General features: G+C 38.9%; 1 protein-coding gene across 2 annotated transcripts in view; it reads left to right on the forward strand.

Annotated features, from left to right (window-relative positions):
- MBP (myelin basic protein) overlaps positions 1 to 19,270 on the forward strand; it is a 96,233-nt gene extending 76,963 nt beyond the window's left edge. The window contains exons 5-9 of one of the 2 annotated variants that reach the window (XM_033154775.1): positions 9,289 to 9,396; positions 12,338 to 12,373; positions 12,805 to 12,837; positions 15,020 to 15,142; positions 17,500 to 19,270. In XM_033154775.1, the coding sequence (XP_033010666.1) occupies positions 9,289 to 9,396; positions 12,338 to 12,373; positions 12,805 to 12,837; positions 15,020 to 15,142; positions 17,500 to 17,556 (357 nt within the window). In that variant the 3' untranslated portion in view covers positions 17,557 to 19,270. The remainder of the gene's footprint in view (positions 1 to 9,288; positions 9,397 to 12,337; positions 12,374 to 12,804; positions 12,838 to 15,019; positions 15,143 to 17,499) is intronic. The other variant, XM_033154774.1, reaches the window with a different exon arrangement.
- The last annotated feature ends 4,574 nt before the right edge of the window (positions 19,271 to 23,844 follow it).

Raw genomic sequence — 23,844 nt, forward strand, 5'->3', positions numbered from 1 at the left:
TCATAATTAGTACACATTGTGGTAGAACATGCTTAAATACCCACTCAACAGATGCATCAGGCAGTTATGCCTAAGTTGTATCTAGTTTGTTCCAATTCCCTCATCAGACTGAGAATGTTTTTTAATTTGTAATTACATCTTCAAGCTATTGCATATTATTTCCAGCTATAGCGCCTATTCTTCCCTTCACGGTTCCTACTTTCTGATGTTTCCTTACCAAGTATTAACTAGCCATAAATAATTCTTTGATCAGTTTTAACCCTTGATCTAACACAGGTGATGGTCCTAAATATTTCCACTGGTATAGCCAAGGTAGAGATTGTCAGTGTGATGCTTCTGCAACACTGAATCCAGGGAGCCTGATTTGGGGTTGTTGAACTGGCACAGCTGTCAATCTGGTTGTCAATACAGCCCTCTGAAGGACATATTATAATCTACTGCATAAAACCTTGCAATCAAGCTGTAGATAACATTCACCACACTATAAAGCAATGACTTGAGCATACACTTCCTTGGAAAGAATCTCCACTGAAGGCAACCTCCAATGGTGGAGAGATATAAGGCATCAGACACAAGAAAAATGGGCAATAATAAGGTCTACAGAACTGGGAGTGATTCAATTAAAAAAAACCCACAACAAACCACAACACAAGCACTGGTCTGGAGAAACCCTGCTCAAGCTGCAGATTCATTTGTATTTATTTTGCATCAAGTTTCTGAAAGGAATACCTTCAGCACCTTCTATGAACATAGCACCATCTAGGTCAGGATTAGTCAATGAGATGCCTTCAAAATGTTGTTGGACTCCAACTCCCATCAGTTGGCTAATGGCCAGGGGTCATAGGAAATGGAGTTCAACAACATTTAGAGGAACATTTAGAGGGTAGCTCATTGGCTACTCCTGATATAAGCAATATCTTCACAATGACTTTATAGAGCCAGGAGTCACTGATATGCCAGTGTCTAAACAGACAAATATATTTCATCTTCTTTCCCCTGCTGCTCAAAAGCAACCACTAGTAAAGTTAACACCTGGATTACAGGTGTTCTATAACCCAGGAGGGACTTTTTGTTTGTTTTTGTTTGTTTTGTTTAGCTTTGCTTCTAATGCTGCATCCCAGCATATAAAACCAAGAGATGGGTCTCGAGCTTCTGAGACCAGTTGAAATAGTTGATCATTAAAGAAAATGGTGAAATAGTGTAAGGTGTCTGCTTTGTATAAAATTGAGCAGGAATCAAAACAGCAAAAAAGTATGTTTATTTAAAGAATCATAGGTTTCTCCTAATTTGAATGAAAACATGCCTGAATGTTACAGGCATTAATCGATTTCATCTTTCTAAGCTGAAATATGTAGATGCCTTATGTTCAAGAACAGGACCCCACTACAGCAAGCCACTATTAACTAGGAAGTCTCTAATAAACCATAGTTCACCATTTCACCAGAACTGGGAAACTATGGTTACCAATTTTGGAACAATCTAAAATCTTAAATCATGGTTTAATTAAGAGATTTCCAGGCTTTATCATGACTTGCATGGTGATGCAATGGGGTTCCGTGCGTGAGTAAAAGGCTCAAGTTCATACATATCTCAACTTGATAAACTGAGATGTGATAGTCAGAACCACACCATGCTCTTAATATGTACAAAATGTTTTGCATATGAAACCTATGGGGAAAATTAGCCACATCAATAATAACTTGTATTTTTCACACTTAATTAAGAGTATTTCAATGTGTCTATCTAGTAGTCTGAAGGAAATTATGTATTGTGATTTTTTTTTCTTTTTACAAGTCTTTGTTGTGTCTAGGAAAATCATGTCATACCTACTGTTTTGTACAACTGTTGTATAAATTGTAGCATTGTAAAATATATAATTGATGGTACTAGCTTCCTAGAGTCTGTATCACGACATGATTTTGTTTCAATATTTGACCTTTGTCTGCGCTTGAACATTGGTAATGCATTTATTAAATAGCTTTCATACTGTTAAGTGGTGCACTAATTATTTAAGCTTAAACATTAACATCTGAACCTAACCATCTTTACACACTGTATTGTGACTTGAATTGTTTATCAAAGTGCTTGAAGAATACAGAGGTTTAAAGCTGAAGTGAATAAAATATTGGTGGGGCAGGTAAGCCCTGCCCTGCATAATCGGTCAGAAGACAGCACATGCACACCATTTGAATGGCAATGCCTATCAACTGGGGGGGGGGGGCTCAAGTATTTTATTGGGGAAGCCAAAGGGACCTCAGCCACTGGGAGTTGGCTCCTATGCTCTCTAGCAAGAACAATCAGCCCGTCCCTTTGGAAGAGGTAGAAAGCAAGAAAGGATATCAGAAGGAGAGAGAGAAGGGGGCAACAGAAAAGAGAGTAAAGGAGAGGTCCCACTCACTTTTGTCTTTGGTCTTGCTCACTGCTAGCTTATACCCAACACGTATCCAGGGGAATGCCCTTGATAGAAAAAAAATGCACACCCCTGCTCTACGCTAAAGTGAACTCTAACCAAATTTTAGCATCTTTAATTTCATTGGGAGAGTTAAGGATGCCTGCAATTTTCCCACTGCGTGGACCATGGATCAGCACATAGGAAGCATAGGCAAGAGGATTAACTCTTTAGTCTGCAGCTGCCAAAATGTTCTCTGGGAAGCTTTTCTTTGTCTTTGTGCAAGAGAAATAATAAGCTTCCAATAAGCAAGGAGTATTTTTTTTCACAAAGATTCTCTTTTTGAGTTGCCATTTGGGCATTCAAACATTGAATAGCATTCAAATTGATAAAGGAAGAAGATGTAGAACTCACTCCAGGGAACTATTAAGTATATGCACCAAATGGACAGACTGCGCAGAGCAGGATTTTTTTTTACCACTAGATCATACAATTCTGCTTACTCTCTAATAAGGAGAGTTGTTGCTCTGTTGGTTAAAAAAAAGGAAGAAGACAAAGATACATAAGGTCATGTTTTCATTAAGCCATGCTGTTAATTAAGCTATGATGTAAATCAGGCTTCACTTTGTTGTATACAAACACATTTTGAATCAGCTCTCTCAGTTTCTTTGATTTTTATATGTCTATAAACAACCATTGCAACATGCTAAATAAGTGACTAATCGAAGTCCAATACTGCAGACATTTCTCCAGGCCAAAGTGGGATGAAGAAAAACACTGAAAGAAATTTTTTTACTTCCACATTTGGATCACAGTAACCGAGGCTGTGTTGATATATCTGCTAGTTAGAGGGAACATTTCGGCTTAGAAAGTAGCACTAATGATGGTATGGCTGCTGTTAATTATTAAACTCTATGATGGCATGATTTTCTTCTGCTCTGCCCTGAATGCTAATTCCCGACACCTAAACTGAAGCTGTGTTTTAAAAGATTCTAAGGTCAACATCTGAGTAAATTTACCTGGAAGATTGTCAGAATTAATCTTGGCTGTCTAAAACACAGGTTGCTTTTTTTTAGCAATGCATTTAATATTTGTTTGTGCAAACAGAGCTGCTTGGAAGGATGAATTTTAAAACTGAGTTTTGGTCTGCACTGAAAGCTCATAAGCAAATGAGCTGGAAAGCAAACCTTACTTCTTTTAAACCACACATTTTAGACAGAACTTGAAAATAAGTAGAAAACATCAATGCATGTTTTTAAATGTTTTCTGTTGCTGCAAGAGGTGGCGACAGTCAATGACCTACCTTATCTGTAACTTGGCTCCATGCCACACTGGTAACATTTAGATAAAACATTGATATGTGATGGACATATTATGTGGCTGCCAAATCCTGCTTGGCTGACCACTCAAAGTCCCTGTAAATTGCCAATGGTCCATGGGGAGATGTGCTACTAATGTAGCCGTTTCCCACATTTTGAACCCATCCCACATGCATGGCATCATGGCTGGAGTGTTGGACTTGGACCTAGGAGAGCAGGGTTCAATTCCCCACTCAGCCATGAAGCTCATTGGGTGACCTTGGGCCAGTCACCATCTCTTAGCCTAAGCTACCTCACAAGTAGCTGTGAGAATGACATAGGGGAGCTGGGAACCATGGACACCACCTTGAAATCCTTGCAAGATAAAGGTGGTATCTAAATTTAATAAATAAATAAAATTCCTTACTGAACTGGACTCATAAAAAACTTAGCATGATAGGTCGTTTGTTGTTGAGTTTTCAGAACCTTTCACTTAGTATATTTACTTCATGCTGTGTAACAGAAGTACCTGGAAATTTTAAAATCCCAATTCCTATTGTCCTTCTTATTCCCCCCCCCCTTATGCTTACTGCATTTATGTATGTTAATCACAATCACAACACCATTAATAATAGATAGGAAAAGGAAAACACATTGAAATGGCTTCTTCTGCAAGATGTACATTTGTTTAGGATCTTAGGGCTTGCTGAACTACTTAAACAAGTGACTCTAACTGAAGTATTTGGGGTTTCAGCTTCCTGTACCACATTAACAACATTCTGAAGGACTAAAAGCTGTTGTGAAAGTGCTTCTGCTAGGAGTCCACATATGCACATTTGCCATTCAACTACTAATGGGCATAGCTGTCTGCCTGAATATGTAGTGTGTGTGTGTGTGTGTGTGTGTGTGTGTGTGTGTGTGTCTGTGTGTCGGCTACCTGACACCACCTCTAAATAACTATTGTGAAGCCCATACCAAACTTTTTTCTCACAGTACTCAAACAAGTGTGGGAGTACAATTTTCTTGTTTTGCAAGAAATCAAAAACTTCTCTCTTGCCTAGATCATTCTAAATTAGTACTATTTATATAGTTTATAAATGGTGTTTCACAGAGTCAATGGGCTGGATTCCCCCTGCATGCAAGGCCATGTATTTAGCAATATGATATGAATCTAACCTTGTGATTAGAGTCCCATCAAGGAACCACTAGGCAGAAAAGAGATCCTGTCCAATTAACATTGCAATTATTGTTTCAACTACTGAATCTAAAGACTTTTCCAGTTAGTATGCACATCCAATTCATGCCACCCATCTGCAGATTGCCACACGAGATGACTGTATGTTTATGTATGTCAGTCTCAATCGAACACTGTTAATAATAGGTATGGAAATCACCTGCAAAAAGGTGTTGAAATTTCCCCTTCTGTTAGATGTACATTTATTGTAACTAGGAAACGCCATCTGCTGGTTCAAAATCCATCAACAATGCCTTAAAATGAAAGAAGCAAATGCAAATTGTTTCTGTTTCCCATGTTAATTGCCTTTCAGATGCCTATATTAAGTTAAGGGCAGAGGAAGATTTTACATATGTAGGGTCTGATACCCACATAGATGTATAGTATAGAATTGCTATATCATGTTTATATAGCAATTGTCACTGACCAACAGACAAAAAGGTCATAACCCATAACTGATTTCATGTAGGCAAAATTATTGTTCTAGAACAGTGATTTGAAAATATAAAGCAGCAATGAAACAATATACTCATATTGTTTTTGATTTGTTGGGTTTTTTTTACACAGAGCTATTTTTTGCAAGCTTCCTGAAATTGTAGCTTCTCCTATCAGGATGTTGCTGATTTTCCTCATTTTTACTATCAGTAGACTTTATTATTATTATTATTATTATTATTATTATTACTAACAACAACAACAACAACAACTCTGAACTGTGGAGATAACAGTAGCAAAGAAAGTGAGGTATGAGACAGTACACTTTTAGAAGGAAAAGGCAGGGTATGAAAAGCTGCACCCACTGAAATCCCCTCCTCTATACAACCATTACAAGGCTTCCCCACAATCTGTAGGCCTTCCATGTGATGAAAAACATAGTGTTAGATTGTAGCTCCTTCTGAGTTGTAGCAGGAGTGGTAAATGTTGCTATGTATGTGCCAGGGAACAGAATCAAGCCATTGAAATGAAGGCGAGCCATGTTGTGCCTTGTAACATGTCTACCTGACAGAGAAGTTCTGTTTCACATTGGCAGTGGAGAAAATGTTGCAGGTTTCTGGTGTCAGGAGACACTCCACAAGATAGCAGCAGCCTGTTGCTGCATTTCAAGTTCATGCATCAGTTCCCAGAAGAAATTGGCAGGTAGGCCTCTGGCACTGCCAGATGGATGGGGTGAAAGTAAAAAAGGAAAGGATAAAACAATGTGGTATGACACTTGCTTTCTTCCCCAGTCTGGTAGTTCCTTCACTGACATTTTATAAGAGCTCCCAATTGTGGAGTCACCCCACCACTCAATTCCTCTTAAATATTAGCTTTCATTCACCTGTGACAGCCTGGTTGCCTTGGTAATTCTTGTTGCTTAGTAACAAGAACTAGGGCAGGGGATTGCCCTATTGTCTCTCATATATTTCTAAAGAAATTGTTTTCCACTGGATTATTTTTAAAAAAATAATCTTTTTTGTATCATTAAAAATAGAGAGTAGTATTCAATGCTAGACTTACTCAGAGGAGACTCATTAAAGTTAATAAACATAACTGGCTTAGGCTCCCTACTTTCAACATGTCTGCTCTGAGGTCTTAATTGACTACAACCACAGGCACACATTCCACTTGTCATTGGCTTGTGATATTGTAAACATGGTGCATCCTCGACTTGTGAGCAGCCTGTAACCACTGTGTGAAAGGATCCTCGAGTCGATGACCCTTCAGTCTGATTGCGAGGCTCTTCTTCCATTCCTAAGCATGCAGCTAGTTGCCTACTGGGTTTGTTTTGATGTCTGAACCTGATCATAAAACACATTCTGTTTAAAACTTTATGCTAAAAGCTATGATGATATTAAGGGTGATTCAGATTCGGTGTGGTGGCTTAGGAAAAACAACTTCCATACTTAACAGGTCCTTTAGTCTCTCAGCCCACAAGATGAGTGCCATTGAGAACAGAGCATCACTGGCAGGAAATTTCTGTGCTTAATGTGGCTCAGGCAGGAGAGGTGGGGGAAGAGTGGCTGTGGCATCTTCAGTTAACTAAAACAGTGTTTTTCAACCACTGTTCCGCGGCACACTAGTGTGCCGCGAGATGTTGCCTGGTGTGCCGTGGGTTAAGACAGGAAAAGATGTGGAAATTTAACTGATTTCAATGAAATATTAAGTTGTGCTCCTTTTGGCTTTGTGACCTATCCCAAAGCTCCACAGAGAGCAAATTACTAAGCTAAACAGATACAGAAAAATACAAATGTCATGTGGGTTCTCAGACTACTTTGTGAACAGTCTTATAGTGTACAGCCTTGTGAAATATATGTCCTCCTCCTGACTTGTTAGAAATGATTAGCAACAGAAGTGAGAATGAAATATTCAGATACTATACACACCATCTGATTTAGACTACCATGCTGCTGTAAGAAGGTAAGTGCATGCACATTTTGCTATTAGCAGACATAGTGCATAACATTGACATTCCAGAATGTATATCTTTTCATATATAAAATGTAGTGCTTATTGAACCTTATTTTACCTAGTATCTCAGGGCTGCATCTCACGGTACTTTTGAAAGACATGAGAGCACTATCAGGACTTCCGTGGGTGTAGGACGATGGGAGCTCTCAAGTTACACAGAATTCACCATGAGGAGGAATGGAAAGGTAGCTAATTCTAAGATATTTAGAGGGCAAAATTGGTTACAAATGCAAGGAATGCAATCCAAAAAGTGCTAAGCTCACTTTGACAGATTTAACTACCCCTAACTCAACAGCAATAGTTGCTCTTTTTGCATTACAAGGTCTTAATGACACCTGAGATGCATCTGTTTTCTTGCTGAACATTTTTCATGCATCTTGCTTTTTTTAAAAAAAAAAAAATGCTTCCTTGATAAGCTCCTTCAACAAGATTTGTAACCCATTTTCTGTTTATATAAATATATATTTATGTTTATATAAAATTATAATTATGTTTTTTTAAAAAAATATTCAGCATGACTTGGTTAACATCACCTTTAATTTCATATTTTATTTGCTTTGGGTTTTTTTTAAATAAGAACATTAAATACCTAAAGAAGATTTCTGTGTAAGTTGAAAGCTTGCATCCAGATCTGTAGCACTGGCTGATCCAATAAAGTATATTACTTCGTTTGCTCTTTGTTTTTTCTTCTGTTGCTCCAACACTGCTACTAATGGCTGCAATCTTAAATGCACTGATTAGTACACATCATCAAATTTAATGTTACTTGATTCTAATAGTTAGGATTGTGCTGTAAGACTCTTGGTGGATGCAGATGACCATTTACCACACACTGGCAACTTGTCATTAAAGTATGCAGGAAGCTTCTATTATATAGCATCTGGTCATATTGGAGGGTGATTTTTTAAAACTGGACTTAGCACATGCACAGCTGAACACTGCTGACCTGCTAGTCATATGGAGGAATGCACCCTGCATTAAGTTTACATGAGTCACCACATGCTAATTGGTTTTCTGAATCTGTGCTTAGTTCAGAGGGAGAGAATAGCCTAATGATCACGCACAAACATTTCCGTTTCAAAAGCACATGAATTACTGACCAGCTAGGAATTGCAATAACCAAGGACCTTTGTGCAACATCTCCTTTTTATTCAAACACATGCCAAGAGCCCAGTACCATAATTTCATTACAGGCCACATGAGGTATACATGCAGAAAGTTCCAGTTCTCCATGTGTACATGCAGAAAGCACCACTACTAGGACTTTCACCTAAAGGGATCTCTTAAGTAGTAAGTTCTGGAGATCATCTACCCAAAACTCTGAAAGGCCACTGTTGGTCAGAGCAATGTAGACAGACCTGCACTAGATGGAAAAGCTCTGTGACTTAGCTTCACATGTTGATATGAATTAATAGCTGTTACTTCCCATGCATGGCTTTTAAAGGGCTGGGAAGTCAAAGCAGGAGTGAAAATGATAGGATAAATGCTCTTCCACAAGGGATTCGCTGGTCTCTGTAAATGTTTTGTATTTCATTAGGCACCATCATGAAGTGTTCCACTGCTGTGGAATTAAAGAGTAACAACAACCACATGGTATTTTCTTACCTTGAAAAAGAGAGTAGATAAACTCATGGAGGGTAAGGCCTGGATACCTAAATGAATATTCAAGCACAGTTGCTGGGGAACAAGTAGAAAGTTCCAGCTTCCATGTCCTCCTTCAGGGTTCCCTGGAAGTATTCTGCTGGACCCTGTTGGTAGAGTGCTTTTCTCATGTTCTTCTGTACCTAATGTGTGTTTCCATCTTCATCATCTCTCCTTTGAATTCTAAGATTCTTAATGTTTGATCATTCCCCAATGGGCGCTCAAATTCCTTTCAGATTGCTTGCTGGTCTACAAGCATAACCTGTCCTTTGTTTCAGGATTATCACCACGCTGCCAGAATTGGCCATGTAAGTTCCCTGCCTCATCCAAGATCTCATGGCCGGTATGTGGATGAGAACCCAGTAGTCCACTTCTTCAGGAACATTGTAAGTTTCCATTTCACTTTGGTAATTCTTTCACCAAACAAAACTGCTTACTTTACTTTTTAAAACATACACACCAGCTAGCTAGTGTCCCGAAGATAGTTTCTCTGCTAAAAGGGAGTGCAGACAAAATTATATCTAGTGTGCCAGGTAAGGGGATGGACACTGGAAGTCATTCTCCTGATCCACAGCTCTGTATGCATTTCTATGGGCTCACAGATTTCCTTCACCTAGAGCCTGTCAGTATTTTGCTGCCTGAGGCACAGGACAAGGGGGTGGCCCCCCTCCCAATTCTACGAACAGAAGTCAGTCAGATTGGCAACTGAATCAACACCAGAAACAGGACAACATCACTGTAGCATCTGGTGGCAGCAAGCTAGCTTGAAGGACACAGGGCAAGCCATGTGACAGCTCTCTGGCATTTTGACACCACACCCCAGCATATGTCACTTGAGGCAACTGCCTCAGCCTGCCTAATGGTAGAGCCAGCCTTACCGGCCATACTCTGTAGACTCAAGGGAATATGTGGCAGTAGCACCTTCTCCTGAACTAAAGATGAACAGCTGGTCCTTTTTGAAGGGGAGAGACCATTTATGAGAATTGGCTGTTCCTGCAGCAAATCACTGTATTGGAGCAAGTCACATGCCCAAACAAACTGTGTGCAGATCCAGCTTATTACCAGTTTGAGGGCTATTAAAAGGCAAAAGACAGTCTTCCAAGGCAGAGGAGGGTTTTCCTCAGTTTTGACACTGGAATTTTTCCATTCTAACATCGAAATCTTTGGAAAAATCCAATAATCCAGGCTTGCTCCCTTCTTTCAAATAGAAACGAAAATGGATAGAAATATTCTATGTCAGTGCTAATACCAATGCGACAATTTTACTGACATGAATATTTAGAGAAATTACCTCAAACTTGAGTTGTGGCTCACTTCTTGTGGAGCCTTCAGAGCCATGGATCTGGGACACAAATCCTGCATAAACCACTGAGCTATAACAAATATATGGATTTTTACCAGAGACTAATAAACACTGAGGAGCAGTAACTTCCTTGCTTCTCAGGTGGTATTTAATGTATGGTGGTTTTGTTATGAAGAGGTTTCCCCCACCTTTCCCCTTCATGTCTAGAACATTTTCATCTAGTTGCAAATCCCTCAGACTCACTCTTATAAGCCTAGCCCAGGAGCTACATAAGCAGAGGGCTTATCTGAAAGTTTTATTTTAATAATAAGCTAATTCCCACTCTGAGCCTCTGAAAAAGGGGGATAGAAATTCAAATCAAGGAAGAGGTTGTAGGAGCAAACATACATTGCATATTTGAATCCTAACCCCACTTACCTGGGAGCAAGCCACACTGAATTCAATAGGACTTACTTCTGAATAGGATGGCAGGATATGTCAGATTTGGTTCTCTCTCATTTTTTTAATATTAAATTCAATTCTCTGCATTTCTGTAGCAAACTGCAAACTAAAATCATCATGAAACTTCACCAATATTTTAGTGCCAATTTCTCCTAATAAACACAGTTTTTGTGTGCCGTTTTGACTAATGTACACATTTTTGCAAGAATTTTTTTCTAACTCAATGCATTATAAATGAATTTGTGTACACACTTTCCGTTACTATGTGCATCTTTGTAAATGTTGGTTTGTTAGAGAACTATATTGCAAAGTTATGGTAAGTGCAAACTTTATAGGATGGCTGTGTTTGTCGTATTGTTTTGTAAAGTGTGGATTTGATGGATTTGCCTTTAAATGCAAATTATATAGTCTGTGCATGCAATAGTTGAGCAGCACAACTAACAAGTATACACAGAAATTTGTTCAATGTAACATGTGAACAAGCCTCTTCTTTTTAACAACCACATGTTGTGCATACAGGAGGCCCAACATAGGAGCGCCTCATCACAGTAGGGACCCCATGGCATGTCAACACCAACACAACCAAGTCTCTATCCCATTAAGCATGTACACAGGCTTGCACATTGGTGACTCTATGCAGACAGCAATGTTCAACACGTGATTCCTTTTGACAGAGAGAGAGAGAGAGAGAGAGAGAGAGAGAGAGAGAGAGAGAGAGAGACCTTGCTTTGGAGCAGAGCTGAAGGTGTGGCACTTCTCAAGATCGCACTACACACAAGTAACAAATGCATAAAGTGTATTGAAAGTGTCCTACGTGGCTTGTTACACTACACATTACTGAGAGACAGAAAAATGTAAGGCTGTTGCTTTCTGCAGTAGCTACACAGCTCCCAAAATATCCAGTTCCTTCCTAAGAATCTAATAAATCTGGGTGCAAAGCTGAGGTCCACCATGAATTCATTGGTTGGACCAGAATGAGAATAACAGAAACTAGCTTTGCAATGTTGCTGGAATTAAGAATGAGGCTTGTAATTAAAGTGGCAGGTCAAGAGTGTTGTCTAATGAAGGTTGTGCAACTGGTCCTCTTTCTCATTGCTCATTTACATTCCGAGGAATCTTAACAGGGTTTGTGGGTTTGAAGAACAAGAGTCAATTCTTATCAAACAACACAGGAGTCTTTCTCAAATATCTTCACATAATGAGCAGCCAAGAAGCATTTTTAGCACAGCATCAAGCAGACAAGGTGCTAAGAGTGAACTTAACCCATTTGCTGGCAAAAACAGAAAAACCTATGCACAAGAAGGCATCAGTAGGCTTGAGGAGTTGCACTATATATATTTTAAAAATATATATTTAAAAAAATATTTAAAAAATGAGGCAGGAACAGCCCAATGAAAAGTGTGCATGCTCAGAGGTCACAGAATGCTTGCTGACTATTGGTGGTGGGGCAGGGGGAGGCGAGAATGGAAAGCCCAGTAGGAGAGGACCTAAAGTGGAATATCTTGAAGCAGACCTGAAAACTCGATTGTGTAGCATTTTGTTGTAGGCCCTACTTTTCCTCTTACTTTTGTGTTGTTTTTCAGGTGTCACCCAGGTCAACTCCTCCCCTGCATGCAAAGGTATGTGTGAAAAAATGTAACATTGATTCACATTATGGGCCATCAGCTTGTGGCAAGCCAAAGACTAAGAGTCATGTCTCCTGACAGAGTATGACTTACCATATTTTTCTGTGTATAAGACAATGCTTTTTGCTATAAAAAAGGTAAAAATTTGTGTGTTGTCTTATATATGGATAGTGAATGCAGTGGAGATGTGCAATTAATGACAGCAGCAAGCGAGAGATTGGCAGCGGTGATTGGGCGGGGTGATTGGTGGCTGTGGCAAGGCCTGCTGGCAAACCACAACCCAAGTATAGCTTGACCCTCATCCATTTTGATCCTCATTAATAGAGAAACCCTCCTTCACTGATTATACTTCTCTTGTGCACCTTCAGTGTCTTTTTGCCCCATGGTGGTCACCATGTCACTGTTTCTGTTTCTTGTATGCGCAGGGGAGAGGATCATCCTTTTCCAGATTTAGCTGGGTAGGTGATGAACATGCTTTCATGTGCAGCCATTTTGCTTTGCCCAAAAAGTGCAAATAGCATCTGTTTTGTTTTGTTTTTCTGTTTTGGCTTCCTAGCTCCAGCAGAATCTTCATGTTCATGTTTTTTTACTGTGGCTTGTTTGCTTCGCTCCTCCTGGCTCCCAAGCAGTTCCTTTATGCCCATGGTTTCGTTGCTTGCTTTTATCCAGAAGCCTGTCAAGCTTGCAATACAATTTAAATTATTTTTGCCTGAGCACGGAGCCAAACTGCACTGCATGGCAAACCTCTTTCCTTTAAGGCAATTTAAAGGTTCTACGGATCTTTGTGTGTCTGTGGAGTGCCAGTGGGGAGGTAAAAAGAAAAGATAGCTTGAAATAATGAATTGGACACACAACTCCATTTTTGTTTGGGATCATGAATATAGTCAAAAACAGATGCAGGGTATATATTTTGCATCCCATTATTTGATGGGAGTTACATCATTTATTGGCACTTGTAGAATCATAAAGTTGCAATGGACCCAAGGGTTATCTAGTCCAACCCCCTGCAATGCAGGAATCTCAGCTACAGCATCCATGACAGATGGCCATCCAACTTATGTTTTAAAATCTCCAAGGAAGGAGAGTCCACCACCTCTCGTGGGAGTTTGTTCCAGTTCCCCAGCAGTTATATTTTCAAAAAGAAAATGATGAGGAAGACATGATAACGTTCGTTCTTCACTGTAGGCAAAATTATATTCATTACCACTATGCAAAACACCACTAGATTAGATTAACTATTAGACAGAGGAGTGGGAATGCTTTGTATGTTAAGAGTGTGTAGTGTTTGTGTGTTAAGGGTGTGTGATTGCATGCTGGAATGCAACCTCCAACAGTTTTCCAACAATGGTCATGCCGTCCTTGGGCTGAACTGTACCAGCCCTGTAATGCAAAATAGCGTTGCCAAATACCAAAGAGCTTATTCTACTAAAAAGCCTGTTATCCTGAAAAGTGAATGTTCTTTAGCAGGAAGACCTCTTCATATAGTTCTCTCCCCCACCCATCTGTTGTAAACTCATTTTGTTCCTTTAGACACCTGAGTTCAGAACAAAAGGTTTTACTCTTAGAATTCATTAGAAGCCACAATTAGCAAATGCTACTAGAACTAGTTACATTTTTGCTTTAAAATTACAAAATTATGTTATGCCAGGTTGCTTAGAAATGTTTCCATCATCCACTGGACATTTTGCTAGGCCAAAAAAGGTCATTACCAGCTGCTGTAAACTTTTAGTGAAATGTTTGAATGGCCTAAGCTTTTATTAGGAGGCAGCAGGAAAGGTCTGGCCACCTCAGGAAGTGGCCAAGCATGTGGATGCACTGTGTTAGTATTTAAACTGGTTGCTGTGTACAAGACTAATTAGAACAGTTTACCCTTTTCAAAAAAGACATGACGGACTTGACTTGCATTGCAGTGTGTTTGCTGAGACACCTTTCCCAACTTTGGAAGGGATGTTGCATACCAACCCTGGCAGGGGAAGGTTTTTAAATTAAAGTACTGCTTTGCGGTTGCTGAGCAGAATGCTAGTTGAAAATTCCTCCTTGAACTACCAGACAGCTGTGCAATTACTTTAACAACCTTTCCTCATTTTTAACAATGCTTTTCAAAAAAAAATGGACACCAGTGATGTGTAAGTACTTCCTTCACCCTACCCCCACCCCATTAATATTCGGGGAGCAGCTTTTTAAAGGGGCTAAATGCATGAAAGATGAAACACATTTATTTTCATAGTACCTCCTTCCACCTTTACTTGATGGCAGCTGTTATCACTTGACAGCCTGGCTGTGTTAAGCAGTTTACAGCAGTTACCACATTATTAGTCATTAGGGATTATTATCACCTCTGGCAATTCCCAAATAATGTGCGCCAAAGAATGCAGTAAGATTCATTTAAATGGTAGCCAACATGTAAAAGGTATCGGATTTGCCTTTTACTCTCTTCTAAATATCTATTTCATTGCTAGCAATTGAGGTATTTTATTTCATCATTGGTTATTTCAGGGAGAGCCCTATCCTACCTGTCTCTTATCCTTTCATGCACTTGGCTAATGTAATAGCCTTCTGCTCCCAGTCTTCCTAAGCTATTGTAATATATGTCAATGACAAAACAAAGTACTGTATCTGCAAATTTCCTTTTCTTTGCAGGGTGGCGAAACTCACAGGCCTGGATATGGAAGTGGAAGATTCTATGAGCATAAATATGCTCACAAGGGACACAAGGGATACCACTATGATGGCCAGGGCACACTGTCTAGACTCTTTAGACTGGTAAAGTAAAATATAATATATATACATATTTTTAAAAGAGTAGGTGCAAACTGTGAGAGGAAGGGGAAAACTAGGAACAGCTGATTATTGCATTCATTGGATATTTAGTTTCACCATAGATTTATCACAGCAAGTGTCCTGGAAATCAGCAACACTGCTTGTGAAAAAGAAGAATGGTATAACTGGAGAGAGTAGTAGTCCCTGACACTGTAGTCTGGTGTATCTTGATCCAGTTCATCTAGTGTGATGCTTCAAGCTGCATTGTTGCACTGCGAAAGCTTTTCAAGGTTCATTAGCACACAAGACAGTTGGATTTTCACCTGAAACATAGAGCATGCCCTATCAGGACAGAACAGGTTGCTTACCTGTAAATGTAATTCTCTGGTTGAGGCTCTGTGCAACATCAGAGACCCTATGGAGAATTTAAGGTATATTGCATGATAATGAAGCAAAGAGACAAGAAGAGGAAGGATGAACACAATGTTTTATACCTCTAAATGTAAGCAGAAATTATTCTAAGGTTACAAGAAATGAGGGGGAAATGTGTTTGTTGCAAGGAAAGTCATTTAATATTCATTGAGTTAAAGTGAACCAATACCAGTAGTTATAGTAACAAGTTAATGACTTTTTTTCCAATTGACCAGCACATCTGGCTATTTTGTGCATCTGTATTTGTTTTGAATAAAATAATTGTCATGGCCAAAGTTACACTAATTTGGGTGGGTGGGTGGGGTGGGGGGAATGAATACCTACTTAGCATTTCCAGAAATTCAATATTTCAATTTGAGACGTGTCATGTGGAAGTATGTTCCACCAAAATAAACCAATCCCACTTTAAAGTGTGTTGGCAGAACTGCCCATCCTTATTCCTATTTATTACCATCCACTGTCTTATGTCCTTTTCTATGTTTCCAGAATTAGCTATTATTGGTGAAATTTTCTTTTCATGCAACTTCATGTTCTGTGCAGATATATACAGTATTTATAAATCCCAAGTTTTAATTTGTAAGCCATTGGACCTGACAATAAGGTCTATAAGCCATTAGAGTTGACCATTCTCTCCTAATAGACATTGTGATTTCACCCCATGTTTCCATAAGCAGGAATTTTCCCTCATTTTAACCATCTGCAAAAATGGAAGTTTGTTATCCAATATGTAATAATTTGCTGTAAAATGGTCCTCATTATTTATATGTTATCCAATATTTCTTTAAAATGTGGCTTCTTAAAACAGATCTAATTAAAGGCAGATTTCTGTGGGAAGTAATGGATTTAAAATGTCTGCAATAAAACAGAAATAAGTGCTTAATAGGGCATAATTAATTGCCAATTAAATATAATTACAATGCTCCAACTATTTTGATTGATGAAACTAAGCAATGATGTGGCTCAGTTGCAATTACAAACGATCAGGGAAATATTGCTGGCTTTATCATCAAAAAGTAATAATAGAATCACCATTAGAAAGCACTAAAAACCATCTAGCGAAATCCTATGAGGAATGACAAAAATGTGTTGGGAAAACAGTGAGAGGAGGTCTAACAGTAGACCTGGGTTACTCTGAAGAAAGTATCCTTATTACTAGAGATTCTGAAGTCCAACAACCTGGTACCTGGAGGATCCTAAAGAGGTTCATGGAGGTTTTAACTATCTCACTATAAATCCCTGGTCTTCTGCCTTGTGTTTGTTGATTTAGTAGAACCTTCAGAAAAATGAAAGTGGGGTTCTTTGGATCTGCTAACCTTAAATATCCCAGATCAAAACAAAATGAATGGCACAGTCAAATTTGTTTTGCAGGCTTCCTTAGCAAGGATGGAGCCAGGTGGTTCTGTCTGAGGAGAGCATGCCACAAGCTGGAAGGACAGAGCTCAATGAGACTGCCAGGCCGATGTAGCTTTGTTTAGTTTCAGTGGCCTTGGTTTCTCTGACCTATCCAGCAACACTGATAACAACCAATTATTTAGAAATAATTAATATTTAGTGACTAGAGCCCATTGATCGAGGAATTTGTTACAGAAGATAGTATCAAGTTTTGCTACCTGAAATTTAATTAGAATGAACTCATCATACTTTAAAATTTGATTGTAAAAATAGAATTCCCTAAAGGCAAACTATATTTGAAATTGCAACACTTTTAAAGATCAAAGTAGTAAAGAAACATTGAACAAAATCAAATAAGCATATGTACCCTCCATTTCAGCAGCTATGCATGAGAGATTTCCCTGTGTTTGGTGGAACCAATCTGTACTAATTTGTGCCAGAGTCTGGATGGAATTGCATATAGCACTCTTATACTGTAGATCTGAGCAGTCAGTTCATTTTAATCCAATTCTTTGTTGTTGTTTTTCTTTCCAAAGGGAGGATCTGGTTCCCGACCTGGCTCCCGGTCTGGCTCTCCCATTGCTAGGCGCTGAAGCTCTCAGATGTTACCAAAGGGCTACACTCTCTGCTTTATAACATAGATGCCTTGAAGGTTTAATAACAAACTGCAGAATTCCCTAGATAGAAACACAATCTATTTGTTAGTGTCACTGAGTTGTGCATGCAGTAGAAGTACACCAAAAAAATTATTGGCAAATGCTGACCAAGAACAAATGCAAAACGAAACAAACTCCCAAATTTTCAAAGTAGCTTTTACTTGCTGTCAACAGCATTACTTTAGGGAAAGTAACAGTCCCCCCCCCATATTATTCATCCATCTTCAAGGTGTTTCCAAAGAATATAGGGCTTTAATTTTTTAAGCACATACAACATTAAGTCCCTTTCAGATTTCTTTTTCACTAAACTTTAAGTAACAACATACTACACAATTGTCTACTTTAACCCTGCCATTAACGGACTTTTGAGATCTCTGCTGTAAACAAAGAAAACAATAATAAAAATGTGCAGAAGTTGTAAGGACTGTTTATCCAATTATTATTTTTTAATTATTTGGTTTTGATTTATTATGATTTCATTTTTTCAGTACCCCCTTTCTCTCACAGTTTGTATTTGATTTTTTTTCCTAACTGGATTAGGCAGTCACGGAAAGGTATATTCAACTGGGAGTTCAAGGTATGTTGCAATGTGGGAGAAGGCAGTTGTTACTGTTTCAATGAGATTGAGCTATGGCCATAGGGAATGATGCACCTTCTAGTGCATGACCAATTGCTCGTCATCACACCCAACACATTAGAAATTAAGAGTGGCTGGGAGAGAGAAAAGAGGATCTCAAACTTGAATTAGACTAGTTACAACAGAAAATGAGGGATCATTCCAACATTAGGAAAAGGAAAACATAGAGTTTGGACATGTGAATGTCCCTGCAGCTCTACACAGGCACTTGCTGCAACTAAGTCTGTTTGCAGCTACAATAAAAAAAGAGTCTAATTTCTAAATAACAGAAAGCCCTTTGGTGAGGAAGCTTCAGATAGTATCTGCACATCTAAAGTTAGTGTTCCTAGCTGTCGTGTTAGTGCAGCAGAGTTAAACATACAGTGCACCAGAGCAAACTACACTGTTAGATTGTAGGTATTAAAACTAATGAGCTAGAAATAGGTGCTAATTGTTGACAAAAATACTAAGGAATAAACATGTGGGAAATGGGTCTACCCATCTACATGAAGAAAAATGCTCTTCTGAATTGCACTGTTTTATAATATTCAACTTATTCTGTCTCTAAATGACCTTCCTGTACTCATGAAATGTTTTATTTGAGCTTATATGTTGTAGACACTATATTAAAGACTAAGTTGGCACCTGCCTTTAGCTAATGAACATCAGGAGTTACCAACGTTAATGCCAACTGACATATAGTGGATGTTGTTGTTGTTCTTGTTGTTAGCGATAGGTCACTCTAATCTACCATAGGTTTCAAGCAACATTCTTAATATGCAGCAATGAAAGATGAGAGGGTAGAAACACACAGAAACAAACAAAACAGAATACCAAAATTGTTAAGCACACGCAAACACATTGCATCTTCTTTCAAAATGTTGTTGGCTATGTGTATTTTTCTATGTGTAGCCTCATCCAGTTGTGTATTCCACAACATAATAGTGAGTTTCACTTAAGTGTATTGTTCTTAAATGTGTATGAATACAACTCCTGGAAAAAAAACACCAATATTGAAATAAAATACTCAACTTTTAATGAAATTTGGAGGATTTAATTTTTTAAGCGTTTAGGACTTTAAGGTCAATCACACAAGCCAATAAACTAGACAGACGAACTGCTTCAAAGCCACACACAAGCATACACTATGTCTGATTGTGATGCTTGATCTTTTAGAACATTCTGCCAAGTGTCTGAAGGGAAATGAAAGATCCACATTTCACCAAATGATTTTCTTCCTGTCTTTGCTTCCAGTGGATTTTTATTTATTGTTGTTTTGTGTATCTCTTCGAAAGAAAATTTTAAACCCTGCACACAATTCTTTCAAAGTAAAGATATTTTAAATGCAAAGCATGTAGAGTCAAGTAATATGTTTAGGACTGGATTGTACATTCCGTACACTCCGTTAAGTCGAAGCCATCAAAAGAAATATGGTAAACGTTTCTCGGTATATGTCAGTATAAGCCACTTGTATCGTCATTTCCTTCCAGAGTCTGGGGCTTTAAACAAAGTGCTCAAACGCAGACAAAAGAAAAAAGAAAAAGACCCCAAAAAAGTCCTGCCTCCCTCTGAAAAGTCCAGGACTACAATTCAAAAAAATGTCAAGAGGAAATCGGTGATCAGTTCTTGCCTTCTATTCACAAATGATCTCCTACAGCTCCTGAAGCCCACTTCGCCTGCAACATGGTCTAGTTCTCACTTATGTGATAAAACCAGTGTGAATTATAACACTGCAGACTGCAGGTGGAGGCTTACATAATTGAATGCCATTCCGCAGGGAAAAAAACACAATTCATATGGGGGAAAAGAAGTTAGGGAGAATTGCTCTTTTCTTGCCTTCTCCCTGACCTGCTCATTTTTCATTATTCTCACTATTCAGTTAAATAAGCTACCAAGAAACTTTTTTCTTTATTTACCGGTATATCCCACCTTTTTTCCAAGGAGCTCAAGGTGGTCACAAGGTTCTCCCCAACCTATTTTTCATCACAACCATCCACTGAGGTAGAATAGGCTGAGTGACTGAGTGACTGGCCCAAGGTCACCCAGTGAACACTTCATGACTGAGTGGAGATTTGAACACTGGTCTCCAGCGTTCTTACCAATACACCACACAACACTCATAAAATGTATGCCTGAATGAAAACTAGGTGACCAACACATTGGTTTTCACTTGCTTACTCGGTCTCTGATTGGTTTAATCTGATTTTTCTCTTCACAGGTTAATTGTGTACACTCTTGGTCATCTCAACACTTCCTGCTTCTCACAAACTTTCTGTCACACATTCACACAATGAAATTGTGCACAGGGCTGGGGCATGAACCTAGGCCCCTTAACCATGCTTAGAGAGCATACCTGTGCAGAAACTAATACAATGTGAGATGCTTAATGCCTCTCAGAATGTCCTCTCATTGGGCAACAACTTTGAATGCTATCAAGCTGGAATCCATATGGACCAATTGGTATAGGTGCTGTAATCTAAGGAACTTGACACATATACTCCCCATATTATTCTTCATGTCTGCTCACAGTAGTACATTATACTATTTATAGACACTATGTCTTTCTTAAAGGGTATTTAATCCTACAAGCACACATCTTTCCTATGGACTATAAGTGCCATCCTTCTCATGGTGTGAATTCAATTAAAAGGCATTCAAGTGTGGAAACATGATAACAGTGCACAAAGAAATCAAGATAACATCCTTTCTTTCACTGAAGTGGTACAAAATGAGATAAATAGTGGCTAAGATCCTTGGGAGAAGAATTGGGCATGTTGAAGTGAGTGTATAGCCACCAAAAGCAGGCCTTTAATGGGTGTAAAAGATATCAACCAGACATCACTATGTGGTACTGCTGCTCTGGAAATTGGCAGAGTTAACTCCAGAGATGAATAAGGATTTACTGTGAAATGTGTTGAATTCTGCAGCAAAAGAATGTAACAGACCTGTGGGACCAGGGCCAAGGCCCATCTAGTCCATCATCTTGTTCTCACAGATCGATTCTTCTTCAAAATTAACAACAACAAAAAAACTCCTCTTTTTTGGTGTGTGTGTGTGGGGGGGGGGGTGTTTCAATATTATTTAAAGTCCTAGAGGCTCCTACAACTAAAATAAAACTTAGAGTTCACTTGAGCATTAAATTTGTTTCTGAGATGTTCAAAACTACGAGAAGTGTAAATCTATGCCATTCACTGAAGAATGCTTAGGAAGTAGCCTATTTTATTCTGAGGTGGAAGAAAAGCATTGGCGGCCCAAACTCGAACAATTAAACACCAACAAAGCAAAATAATGTATTAAAACAAAACCTGAAACAAAACCAGGATCTGGCATTGTCCTGAACTCAGGTCCCAATCTGTGTCACCAAGCATCATACACCAGTCCTTCTAACCCCACTGAAAATTATCTATGAGTACTATGCCTTTTCTCAAGTGGATGGAAAAATTCTATATTCACAAAATAAGTTATTTTTGTTGTTACATCCCACACTTACTCCTACAAGGATGGCTGGCTGGCTATCATAATAAAAAACAAGAATTAATTTTTTTTTTTAAAAAAAATATCTTGTAACAATTGAAACATGGCGGCAAATTTTAAAAAAACTTCAATTGTATGCCTAGCAAAATGAAGGCATTCTTCATTTATGCTGTAATGTTATGTACATGGGGAACAACCAGATTTCACTAAGGAGGGAGGTTCCATATTTGGGGGGGCTGCCATCAAGAAGGCCCAGCCCTGTGCCTCCGCCCCACATGCCATGTTCTTTGACTGCACCAAAAAAGCTTTCTAGTTGTCAAGAAACCTACCCGAATGGTGCAAGAGGTGGCACAGGAGATTGCAAATTGAGGCTGCCCTTTGTATGAGTGGGAAGGTACTTCCTCTCATGCAAGAAGTCTTTTATATCCCAGGCATCACTGTCCAAATCCAGATCAGAAAAGGGAAAAGATTTCGTGACCTCCCCCCCTTTTTTTTTTTTGAAGAGAATTATCAGGAAGCGGTTTTATTACTTTAAAAGCAAGAGACCACTAGGACACCTCTCTTATTTCTGCCTTGACATTTTTAGAGCTTTGTGGGGGCAGAGGGGAAATATTAAAGTCCTTATAAGACTGACAGAAAAACTCCACAAGCAAACCTCCACAGAGACTTTAAAAGCTGTTTATTGGGGGAGGGGGGTTCATACAAAGAATCTTCAGGGTGGAATATAAAGTTTCTTTACTGACTTAACTGGAGTTTTCCCAGCAGTCTGCATTTTCAGAGAAGACCTTCAGCAGATGAAGTACCATTAGAAGTTTAGGAGCAGATGCTATCCTCTCAAGAGGAAACATGCAGAGGTTACTCAGAGATGAAGAAGAGAGTTAGCTGAAAAACACGCATACTCATAGCTGTAAAATGTTCTTTACTATTTATTGAGCTCAACAGTATGCGAAGAAGCAATTTCAACTGCTCTCTTGGTAGTAATGAAGTTTGGGGCTCAAGTGTGCTTCAAATCATATAACTGAGGAAGGAGCACTGTCGTTTTTCAGCATACTATCCTTATAAAGATTGACAATCCTAGTCATCATAAAACCCAGAGGATTTGTCTTAATCAGGATGGAGTTTGGCATGGAGAACTTCCTGGAAAGAAGCGTAATGTGAAAGCTCCCAAATGAATAAGTTACGGTAAATAGCACCAATGTGGATGTCTCTGTAGTTGTGAACGTTAGTTCTGCCCGCCCAAAACTTGCCTTCTGAAAAAAGCAAGATTATTGCATATTTCTTTCTTTCCTTCCTTCCCCATTTTAATGAACCATTCAACAAATAGCAAGCTATTCTGCACACGACTGGAAGCTTCCTAATGGGAGCCTATGTCCTAAAAGAAAAATGGTGGATGAAGCAGGCTGAAAGCAGTAGAAGCCAGAAAGTGGGGACAACTCTTTCCACCATTCTCTGAGAGTCTGACTCTCTCCCCTGTTGTGTGTGCACCTTTTCGAACTTGTAGGTCTCTCGTTACATACTGCTTTTGTAAGTATGTGTGTGTGTTTTATTGAAACATTTTCATGGATAGCAAAGGCACACTCTGTTTTCAGTTCATAAAGGCCTTTCTACAGGTCTGTTTTGAAATGGTTTCTATAATCCTAACATTTCAAACTGAAATGCTCCTTTAGAATGAAGTGTTTGTAGTAGTCCGTACTCAATGCCTATTGCTTAATTTCTCAGTCTCCTCAAATCTGTTTCCCTTGCACTACCACAAGCTCCAACAGTCACCACTGAGCCTGTACCATCACAAGGACTTTATGCACATTTAGCAGGAACTCTGCAAAACATGTGCATAATAACTTGGCTGTGAGCCCATGGGCCCTGACTGACTTCAGCTACAAATATACCGGTAGTTGTTTTCAACAGCCCACTGAAGAGGGACCTAAACTGATGTATTAATGTAGAGAAGCAAGCTGCTTTTGAGATGTCACTTCTGGCCTCATTTTCATTTAGCAGAAACTCAGATCGGCAAATATGGTATAGCACTGAGGCAGAACACAAGGAATTATGAGTTTGAGCAGACTCATATGCTCATGGACAAAATTGTGTTCGGTGTGACTAAGAAAACTTACCGGTAATTGCTAAGGGGATCTGAA

The sequence above is a fragment of the Lacerta agilis genome, chromosome 7 (assembly GCF_009819535.1).
Source record: "Lacerta agilis isolate rLacAgi1 chromosome 7, rLacAgi1.pri, whole genome shotgun sequence".
Taxonomy (NCBI): domain Eukaryota; kingdom Metazoa; phylum Chordata; class Lepidosauria; order Squamata; family Lacertidae; genus Lacerta; species Lacerta agilis.